This window comes from Sylvia atricapilla, chromosome 16, assembly GCF_009819655.1.
Source record: "Sylvia atricapilla isolate bSylAtr1 chromosome 16, bSylAtr1.pri, whole genome shotgun sequence".
NCBI classification, from domain to species: Eukaryota; Metazoa; Chordata; class Aves; order Passeriformes; family Sylviidae; genus Sylvia; species Sylvia atricapilla.
The window spans coordinates 4,166,258-4,177,311 of NC_089155.1; the positions used below are offsets into that span (position 1 = coordinate 4,166,258).

General features: G+C 46.6%; 1 protein-coding gene across 1 annotated transcript; it reads left to right on the plus strand.

Annotated features, from left to right (window-relative positions):
- Positions 1–1,567: 1,567 nt before the first annotated feature.
- ACTR5 (actin related protein 5) lies at positions 1,568–10,815 on the plus strand. The gene is made up of 9 exons (XM_066330574.1): positions 1,568–1,951; positions 2,661–2,890; positions 3,734–3,903; positions 5,006–5,223; positions 5,555–5,737; positions 7,698–7,820; positions 8,349–8,488; positions 9,350–9,482; positions 9,945–10,815. The coding sequence occupies exons 1-9, from the start codon at positions 1,568–1,570 to the stop codon at positions 10,188–10,190; spliced, it is 1,827 nt and encodes a 608-aa protein (XP_066186671.1). The 3' UTR covers positions 10,191–10,815.
- Positions 10,816–11,054: the final 239 nt, after the last annotated feature.

Below are 11,054 nucleotides of genomic sequence, written 5' to 3' on the forward strand. Positions count from 1 at the left end.
GTTACCTCGTGTGCAACAGGCCAATAATGACACAAGAGAGACATTGTTTATTTCAGAACTGCCCAGCCTGGGTGCTCAGTGGTATTCCCCAAATCCAGCACATCCCCATGGACCTTCCCTGCCATCATTTACACACAGAAATTCAGAGTTAGTGACTGTCCAAGCACAGCCTCTCTGCTAGGACTGGTTAGTAAGTTCCATGCAAGTTCCATACATCAGCCCAGCTGGTTCCTGTGCATTCTCAGGGGAAGGGTCTTTTTAAGTATTATAAAGAACATGTTCAGCTCTAGGACACATGGACCTTGAGTATTTTGCCAAGTTAGCCATATATACATAGATAGATATCAACATCTTCATTTGCTACATCCTTAAAGCTTGTTAGCTTCATCATGTCCTTGACTAAGGGATGATCCTGCTGCCTGTTCCACTGATAAGGTCTCCTTTCTTGCCCATTAGGCTTGAAAGCACACAAAGGTCTTACATCAAAGAACATACTGATTTAGGATAATCTTGACAGGTTCCACCCTGGGGGTGCTGGTGGACACGGCCGAGCATGAGCCAGATGTGCCCAGGGGCCAACAAGGTCTATGGCAGCTGGCCTGTCTCAGCAGTACTGTGGCCAGCAGGACCAGGAAAGTGATTCCTGCCCTGAGCTGGGCACTGGTGAGGGTCACCTTGAGTCCCGTGTCCAGTTCTGGGCCCCTCAGCTCAGGAAGGACAACAGCCAGGGCTGGGTGAGGCTCTGATCAAGTTGACATGGATAGGTTGTAGGTTGGACTCGATGATCTCAGAAGCATTTTGCAGCCCAAACGATCCTGTGAGGGATTGCCAGCAGGGTGGAGTAGGCTGTCCCCCTCTACTCCACTCTAGTGAGACCCCACCTGAAATACTGGCACAGTTCTGGTGTCTCCAGCGTCAGATGGACATGAGCTGTTGGAGCAAGTCCTGGGGAGGCCACGGAGCTGCTGAGGGGACGGGAGACAGGCTGAGAGAGCTGGGGCTGCTCAGCCTGCAGAAGGGAAGGCTGTGTGGGGACCTCATGGCACATTGGCAGTGTGTGAAGGAGCCCCAGGGGAGCTGGGCCGTGACTCTTCCTCAGGAGCTGCACTGACAGGACAAGGGGGAATGGGTACAAATCGAAAAAGGGAGAATTTAGGTTCGATAGAAGGAAGAAATTTTATTACTGTGAGGCTGGGACACCCTGGCACAAGGTGCCCAGAGCAGCTGTGGCTGCCCCTGGATCCCTGGCAGTGTCCAAGGCCAGGCTGGACAGGGCTTGGAGCAGCCTGGGACAGTGGGAGGTGTCCCTGCCCATGGCAGAGGGGGGGAATGAGATCTTTAAGGTCCATTCTATGATTCTGTGCTGTGTTGGCAGCTTCCTGTCCTACCTATTAAGCCTCCTCTCCTGCTGGTTAGGCTCGGAAGCACTCGAACATGTCACATTAGGGAACACACTCATGTAAGATAATCTCGGTTATGTGGCGGCCCGGCGTGCGGCAGCAGTGGGCCCCGGAACCCCCGCGCGGGCCCGAGTTCCCGGCCGGACGCAGGCGGGGACGGGCCCGCCATGGCGGCGCCCACGCGGGTCTTCGCCTTCCGGGACGTGCGCTGGGCCCCGGACCCGGTGCTGGAGCCCAGCGCGGCCGTGCGGAGCCCGCAGCCGGTGCCGCTGGTCATCGACAACGGCTCCTTCCAGACTCGGGCGGGATGGGCCTGCCCCGACCCCTCCGTCCCCGCCGAGCCGCTGCTGCGGTTCCGCTCGCTGGCGGCGCGGAGCCGCGGGGCCCGCGGCGGGGCCGGAGCGGAGACGCAGGTGGGGAACGACCTGGGCAGCCCCGAGCCCCTGCGGTGGCTGCTGCGCTCGCCCTTCGACCGCAACGTGCCCGTGCAGCTGGAGCTGCAGGAGCTGCTCCTCGACCACGTCTTCCAGCGCCTCGGCGTCTCCTCGCAGGTACCGCCGGGCCCGTGCATCCCGGAGGGGTCTGGTGGGAAGGGAGCGTGGGGAGCGCCTCGCTCCACCCCTGCCATGGGCATGGACAGCTGCCACTGCACCGGGCTGCTCGGATTTCCGTGCTGCCCGGCCTTGGACGCTTCCAGGGATGAGGCAGCCACAGTTTCTCTGGGCAGCGTGTGTCACTGCCTCACCACCCTCACAGAGGGGAGTCTTTTCTTAATGTCTAATCTAAACGTACTCCCTTGAACTTGTTGGGTAATGCTCTTATTAGTAGTGTTTACTGACCAGCTGCACACTCAGCTGTGTTGAGAGTTTCTTCTCAGACCTTAGAGCCCTTTGCCTGCATGACAACACCAGTTTGAAAGCTTTACCCAGAGTGGAACTAAACTTCCAGTGGTTTTCACTCACCTCCTCATTGCATAGATTTTGGCTACTTAGACTTTGAATAATTTATGTATGCTTTTAAAAGTCCATTCTCCACCATTATGAGTTTATTCTTTGGTTGAGTTAACATTAACGTCTTTTTTACCCCCTTAAACACTAGATATAATTTAACCTTCACGATTAATATCCTGCACATAAGGTGCCTTCTCATGCCCATTTTGGAGGAGTTTTTGCTGATGCTGAAAAGAAAAAAGCAGAGATAACTAACCCTGGGTTTTCCCTTCGTGCCTTTGTTACTGTTCTTTCCCCTTGACTCTCCCAGGGTTGTGTGGATCACCCAATTGTTCTGACAGAAGCGGTTTGCAATCCTCTGTACTCAAGGCAAATGATGTCTGAGCTCCTCTTTGAATGCTACCAAGTGCCAAAGGTGTCCTATGGCGTGGACAGCCTGTACAGCTTTTATCACAACAGAAGGCAGAACTGGCCCTGCAGTGGTTTGGTGATATCCTCAGGCTACCAGTGCACACACATTTTGCCAGTCTTAGAAGGCAGGTGAGTTCTGAGTGTCCTAAGACCTGTACAGCCACTGGCTTTTCAACTGATGCAAATACCTGTTCCTCCAGCCCTGCACTATTAACTCTTGTATTAATTATACTGATGAGTTCAAACCAGCTCTGCAGATTTTGCTCAGCTCTGTTGAGTTTTGAATTGAAGAAGCAGTGTAGCTCTTGTAAATGTTGTGTTTTAGGTGCTAATTGTGCCTTGGTGTGTGCTTTAAAAGGGAGAAGGGGATATGTGCCCCAAGTGAAACTGAGCATTAGAAAACATACTTTAGGTTTTAAAGCAGCTTTGGGATGAAGTGAAGTGCTCTCTGTGTGAGACTTCTGCAGTACTTGAGGCTTTTATCATTCTGGTTATTCTACTACATTGCCTTGTTTTCTCTTTTTATTTTTTCTCACTTTTTTTAATCCTTACTGCAGGAGATAGCTTTATTATATCTGGTAACTGCTTCAAATTTTCAAGGTTTACACTTGTCCAACCACATAGTGTTACAAAGGTTAAAAAACTGCTTTAGTGCCACGACCCATCACTTCTCTTGTTAGAACAGAACATCTTGCGGTAGCCAAAATTATTTAATATTTGGTGAGTGTTTTTTAAAAGCAGAACAGAATAAATTTTATTACAGAATAAAATAGTAAACCCAGCAGTGATCTGTGTTTACTATTTTATTCTGGTGCCTGAGAAAAGCAGGTACGTTAGATTATCTGGTAACTAAACCTTAAAATACTCCTCTGTGAATATGTGACTATTCATCTACAGAAATGAATTAATTTGTGGGGAAGCTCTTGTTTGATTTCCTGCCCCAGCCTGAGGTGTGTCTGTTTGCCTTTTGAGGCTGGATGCCAAGAACTGCAAGCGCATTAACCTGGGGGGCTGCCAGGCTGCCGTGTACCTGCAGCGGCTGCTGCAGCTCAAGTACCCCGGGCACTTTGCGGCCATCACGCTGAGCCGCATGGAGGAGATCCTGCACGAGCACAGCTACATCGCACACGACTACATCGAAGGTAAAACCAGCTCCGCTCCACCAGCAGGGAGTGCTCACACACACTCGGCTTGTCCTCTCCTCCCCTTGTTTCCAAGTTGGCTCCAATTCTTCCAGAAATGTTCTGCTTCTGTTTTGCTTTCTTTGTGGTAACCTGCCTCGTGTTTAACTGTCACCCTGATTTTTCAGCCTTCTGATGTTTTGCATTTCTACTGGAGCTTTCTCATGATTGTAAAATAAACAAAGAGTGATGTTTGGTGGGTAATACATTCCTTTCCAGGGGGAAGGACAACTTGATGGACCTCTAGTTTGACCAGTGGAGTCAGAGAGGTGTTAGCCTCATGCCCCAATCACTGTTTAAACTTTTGGAGTTTAAACTCCAAAACCTATATAAGTCAGAATCCCAGAATAAATTTTCTTCTTTTTTGTCTTGACACTGACTCAGTGAGTGTCCATCTAGTGACACTTAACAGTGGTTTAATAATTAAAATTAAGACAGAAATGAAATTTAACTACTGCTACCACTGCTACAAAAGATCTTACTGGTTCAGATTTCTCTGTGAAAAAAAAAAGAAGTTGTGATGGTTTCAGTGGAAAAGAATTTAAAATGAGCTTATTGTTTCCTTTATACGTCAACAAACCCTCTAAGTTGGTTAGGATTTCTGTGTTTCCTCTCTGCTTTAAGGTTTCTGAAATTGCACAGGATGTTTCTCATGGCTTTGTGTGAATTAAATAAGTTGTAAAATTTCCGTTGCAAATGTCATCTGAAGCAGGGCCTGAAGAAAAGTGGGTTTATTAAAATTTGTCACTTATGAATGAGGCTTCCTTAGAGATGTATGAGAGTTCTCCCTCCCTTTGGGCAGAGACACTTGAGCGTGCACTTGCACTTTGTAGTACTTAGTGTTTCCTGGAGGTCAGAGCACTCAGAGCTGCCTGCACTGGGTGTGTGACCCGGAGGCAGTGCTCAGAGGGGACAGCCAAGCTTGGGAACAGCTGCCAAGAGGTGACAGAATTCTGTGCTTGCCCTATTTTTGCCTTTCCTCACCTTTCATCCTTCACACGATGCGCTAATCATCATTTTGGGCTGCCAGAACAAAAAGTTATTTTGTTTTCCAAATGCCCAGAGCTGCAGAAGTGGCGGTGCCCAGAGTACTACGAGAACAATGTGCACAAGATGCAGCTGCCTTTCTCCAACAAGCTGCTGGGCAGCACTGTGGCATCCGAGGAGAAGCAGGAGAAGAGGCAGCAGCAGCTGCGGCGGCTCCAGGAGCTCAACGCGCGGCGTCGGGAGGAGAAGCTGCAGCTGGACCAGGAGAGGCTGGACAGGCTGCTGTATGTGCAGGTAATGGAGGCAGAGGTTCAGTGTGGTATCCTGGGGAGAGAGCAGACTGCTCTCAGAGCTCTATCAGAAGGTCACACATCATGGTAAAGAAGCTGTGAGTGCCGTGGGTGTTCTCTGATAGAGCTTGCTGAGGTTACTTGCGAGATAACAGAGAAATTATTGATGCAGGGGATGTTTCCAGCATCTGAACAGCACTTCTTTTGGGAACTGCTTCAAATGCTGTCAAAGTGTGCACATCATAGTCTCTAGTCATGCAAGCAGAGTGTTCATCACTGCTGACTGCTGTGATTACCTGTTTTGTTCATCACAGCTAACTCTGATCTGTCCACAGGAACTTTTAGAAGATGGTCAGATGGATCAGTTCCACAAGGCTTTGGTGGAGCTGAACATGGACTCTGCAGAAGAACTTCAGTCTTACATCAACAAATTGAGTCTGTCTGTCGAACAAACGAAGCAGAAAATCCTGCAGTCAGAAGTCAATATTGAAGTAGATGTTGTGGACAGCAAGCCAGAGGTAGGATGTTTTCTCCAAGTTAATCTTCATTTTATCACTGAGAGGAATTAAACTTCTGTGCTTGAAATTGTGTCCCTTCAGACTTCCATGGATGAACTAAGCTTTTTCTTTAGCACACTGCAAGTCATTATTAAGTTGGTGACTGCTTCTCTCTTTTCAGAGAGAATGTCCTGAGACAACCATCCTTAATCTTCAGTAGCCTTCTATTAGAGATACAGAGGAACTCATCAATCTTTTTGTTAAAACCGGTATTTGTTTTCCTTTCTGTTCTTCCTCTTCAGGTGCAGAGAACTTTATGGTAAACAACCAACCCTGCCTTCATTGTAGCTGTCTATTTTTGGTGCATTTAAACAGCATGTTCTGTTTTGGTTCCTTAATGAAAGATTGATTACTACGCTTGATTGTTGGAGTTGTCTTGAAGATGAGAAGCTCCTTGTCAGCTTTGCCAGGCTAACACAGGCCCAGCACACAGCAGCTGCTGCCAAGAGGTGCTCTAAGGCTGATTGTGCATGTGCTTTTAATTGCCTTTCAGGTCACATAAGACAGAGGTTTTTTAGGTTTATCAGCCTCTGTTCAGGGAAAAGGTAAAGAGGACAAGGTAGAGAGAAAATTCAAGCATAGAGGAGAGATCCTTATTTAGGTTGCCCAGAGAATCTGTGGCTTGCTCATCCCTGGAAGTGTTCAAGGCCAGATTGGAGCAGCCTGGTCTGGTGGAAGGTGTCAGTGGGTGGGACTGGATGAGTTTTTGAGGTCCTTTCCAACCCAAACCATTCTGTGATTCTATGATAATGCAACAATGAGAATGATTGTTCATCAGTAAAATTCAGGGAGATGATGGGCTTATCATTGTGGAGAATCTTTCTGCCTTCTGTCAAAGAAGATATTCTAGAAAAAAAGAGAATTGAAAGATTACCAGTTACCTGTGATTTTTCTAGTGACTGTCCCTAAATTCCAACATCTCCCTTATCCCTGCTCTTTGCTAGGTGCAATCTCAGACCTCAGAATGAATCAACAGGCTTTGCTGTTTGGTCTGTGCCTTGAGAGAGCACTTAGAATTATCACAGAGTCCCTTTGTAAGACCAAGTGTCCAGCTGAGTTCTGTATAGTTTTCTGCTTTTGTCTTTCTATAAAGAAATGCGTTTAACAGGACTTCATGAGATTACATTTTTATCTGTAACAATGAACACTTCTAAACTTCAGTTTAAGTAATTGAATTTGGTCAAGTAGATATAAAATAGATACTTAGGAATGTTAGAAGTTCATAATTTTTGCTGGTCTTGGCATTGCAACAAATGTTTCAAGTTTAAAATAACCAAAACAAATATTTAGCAACAAAATCCCAGAGGTAACATTGTAACACACAAAAAATAAAGAAGATAATTCAAAAGCTGCTGCTACCTCACAACAGGAGTCTTGTAGGATTTTGAGTGATGCTTTTCATTAGGAAAGAGCTTCATGTCTGTATAAAAGAAAAGGAGGTTTGGTACATCCTGTGAGCAAATAATAGACAGATGAAATTCTAAAAAAGTTGTGTGGTGGCTTTGTAGGTAGCAAATATTTGTTTTCTAGTCCCACACAAGCAAAATAGGGAATTTAATGGTAATTATAGAGCAGTTAGAGGTGCTGGGAGAGTACCAGGCTTTATAAATATAAAAAGCTGTTTTACTAAGTTTTAATATGCTGTTATGCTTAGGACATGGCTGCCTGGGGTCCTGGCAGCCAGCCTGGTGACTGAGGCCTGGATTTCTGAGCTGGCATTTGGATAAATTTATTGGAAGTGTTTGATTTTTTTTTTTTTTTTGTGCTTTGTGTGAATGTCTGTGTTTCTATTTCTTGGGCATATTTGCTTTCAGGCATGTTCAAGAGTTGAGATTTGAGGAAACTGAGTTTTCCAGCCATGTCACCAGAACTGAAGTCACACCTGAGCTAACCTACCATGACATACTTGCTCTGTTTGCAGACTCCTGACTTGGATCCACTGGGCAGTGAACAGTCCCTGGAGGATGTGGAAAGTATTAATGAGTTTGAACCTTTATTTGCTGAGGAGCAGCCTGAAGTTGAGAAGCCTGTTGCTGCAGTGCAGGTTTGGTTTCTGTATTTACACCTCATGCCAGGGGTTTGCATCCCAGTTGTCCAGCCAGTCTGCTGACATTTCTCCTCATGCAAACATTGTTTGCCTTCTCTTGGGAGAGATGCTTAAATTACCTGAACAAGACTTTAAGAGAGGAATCCTGGCAATCTTAGCTGGTGGTTTAGGAAGAGAATTCTCTCTTGGCTCACTCTGCAGGCAGTGCCTGGTGTTGCAGTGCTGTGTTATTAAGGGAAAAAAAGTTCTGCTCAAGTGTTTTTGTCTGTGATCCATAGCCTGATGTCCCAGTGAACACAGCTTTCAACTTGTGAGGTTGAGCCTTAGAATTAAGTGGCTCCAAGCAGAATAAATTCTAGGAAAAGTCCAGCTTCCCTGACCATTTGGAGCCTTTAGCATGATGCTGTTTCTCTGTGGGAGCACTACATTTTGGGTTTTTGTACAGGATTGTTTGGGGACGTTGCTTATTCTAGAATATTACTGTTCTTTAACATCATTCCCCACTACTTCTCAATGTTTTTAAAGCCCGTGTTTAACCTGGCAGAGTACCACCAGCTTTTCCTTGGCACTGAAAGAATCAGGGCTCCAGAGATTGTCTTCCAGCCCTCCCTGATAGGAGAGGACCAGGCTGGGATAGCAGAAACCATGCAATACGTCCTTGAGAGGTGAGCTTACAGAAATACTTACTTCAGACAAGTTATTCTTCATTTGATACCAGCTTTAGAAATGCTGGGGGTTTAGCAATAATTTAAGAAAATATGTTGAATAATTGATTTTGGTGGAGTCAAGCATTGCAGATTAGACATGTCTTCCTAAAAAGCCACATGTAACTCCACTTGTTTTAAGTCAGTGAGTCTACAAAGTTTTTCTGTCAATAAATCCATCAATGAAAACTTTTTGAGCACACACCTCCAATATTTTGTAAATTACAGCTGCTACTAAACTAATGTATTATGAGCATTTTAAAGCATACACAAAAATAGAAATTAAAGAAGAACGAGGTAAAGGTGAAATAAACACTATTTAAATGTATTTATCAGTTTATCTTCCTGCACCCCACTGGATTGTTTTGCACAGACTCCACTTTAAAGATCCCTGGCCCAACTCGTTATTGAGGGAAACAACAAAGCTTGTAACAGTGAGCAGGTTTTGGGAGACCAAAATCAGGGGTAACATTTTAAAGTTAAGATACAGGCAAACCTGCTGGACATTTCCAGACAAATTAGCATTGATGAAATGTCACCCCTGAACTGCATGAACATAGGAGATCACATTTTCTGAAAGGTAAGAATTCCAGCCCTAGAAGGAAATCCAGTTGTTGATTTATGGGGTACTGAGCGCTTTCAGATTTATTTTTTTTTTTGGCACTCCCTTAATTTCCAAAAAACAAACAAAGGTTTTTGTGCTAGAGAAATGGAATTTCTCAAAGTGAATCCTGGGACAAGGTATCAATATTCCCCACAGCTGTTCCAGTTCCTAGGGCAGATGTCCTTGAGAAAGGTTGAAGCTGTTCTTGTTTTTCACAGGTATTCAAAGGAACAACAGGCTACCCTTGTCCAGAATGTTTTCCTCACTGGTGGAAATATGATGTACCCTGGACTGAAAGCCAGAATCCAGAAGGAGCTGCTGGAAATGAGGCCCTTCCAGTCATCCTTTCAGGTGTGTGCATTGCCATGATGTTCATGTGAACAGTCTGTTCTTCTGTGTTCAGATGTAATGGGGTGAGGTGCAGAGCACGGGCATGGAGAGGGCTTTAAGGCAAGACTCTGCAAGCAGCTTTTTGTCCTGAGAAGGTGCAGGTTAAGCAAAGATTCAGTTGCTCTTTGTGAAGACAGCATAGTGAGTAGTGAAAAGGAAATTGTGAAAACTGCTTCTGCTTAATGACCATGCACACAGAAGCATGTTTGGTTGGAAATTTGCAAATTGATCGCTTAGAAATTGATAACAAGATGAACACACACTTGAACCCCTTCCTTACATTACCCTTTCTGAGAAGACACTGAGTAATCAGTTCAAATTTCTGAAATTCACTTCTCTGTGTCATACACCATTGTAACCAGGGTAAAAAGGGCTTCCCTTTCCTGTGCTGAATTGGCATTGTTCTGTTTTCCTTCCATGCAGGTTCACCTTGCTTCCAGCCCCGTCCTGGATGCCTGGTACGGGGCTCGGGACTGGGCAGTGGAATACATGAGCCGTGAGGAAGGCTGGATAAGCAGGAAGGACTACGAGGAGAAAGGAGGGGAATACCTCAAGGAGCACTGTGCCTCCAATGTCTATGTTCCCATCCGCCTTCCCAAGCAGGCCCCGCGGGCAGCAGAGGCTGCGGGCAGGGCCTCGGGCACAGGGAACCCCGGGGAGCAGGCATAGACAGGGAGCAGTTCCCGCTGAGCAGTTCCCTCTCTGCAGGCTGAGAACCCTTCCTCGGCCAGCGAGGAGGGGACACGCTGCACGGCCACAGCGCTCCGTGCTGCTCACACACAGCTCCTGGAGAGGGAAACTCCCTCTTAGAGACTGTCGTAGTAAGGCTCAGGGGTTTTGGAGAGTGTGTGGTTTACAGCTTTTTTAAATGGAATAAAACGCCCTGGTTTTATATTTTTTCTTGCAGCTGGGCTGTACCAAGGCAGGCAGCCCAGCAGGTGTCCCCCTTGCCCGTCTCACGGTCGTCTGTCGGGACATGTCGGGCGGGTCGTGCTGCGGGACACCAGAGGGGCTGAGCTCAGCCCCGCCTCCCGAGGCCTCGTGTTTCGTGTCCTTCTGCCAAACCACCACCAAATAACCCGCGGGTGCTTCGTGTCTCCATCGGTGTTGTGGCTGAAACTGGAGAGCTGGGCACAGAAAGACACAACCCTCCATAAAGCACAGTGCAGAGGCACTGCCCGGCCTTGTGCTGCCCTTGGGTGCTTCTGCAGACTGAGCAGGGCAGCTCTTTAATGAGACTTTTTGATCAGAAGTCGTCGTTGCAATAAAGCAAAGCTTTTTGCTTTACCACTAACTTACGTGTTTCAGTGATTTCACTTCTTTCGAGCTGTGAGGATGGATTTGATTTGTTGTAGCTTGCTTAAAAACAAGATTTGCAGCCAGGCCCCTGTCCTGCTGTACAATATGTTCCAGCTTAAATTTGCCTGGGGATTCAGCTGTCACACTGACCAACTTGTTGCTTTCCCAAAAGAGTAATCCATACTGAATGCTGAACCCAAACCAAGGAGACCCCATCACTTTGGCAAAAGCTGG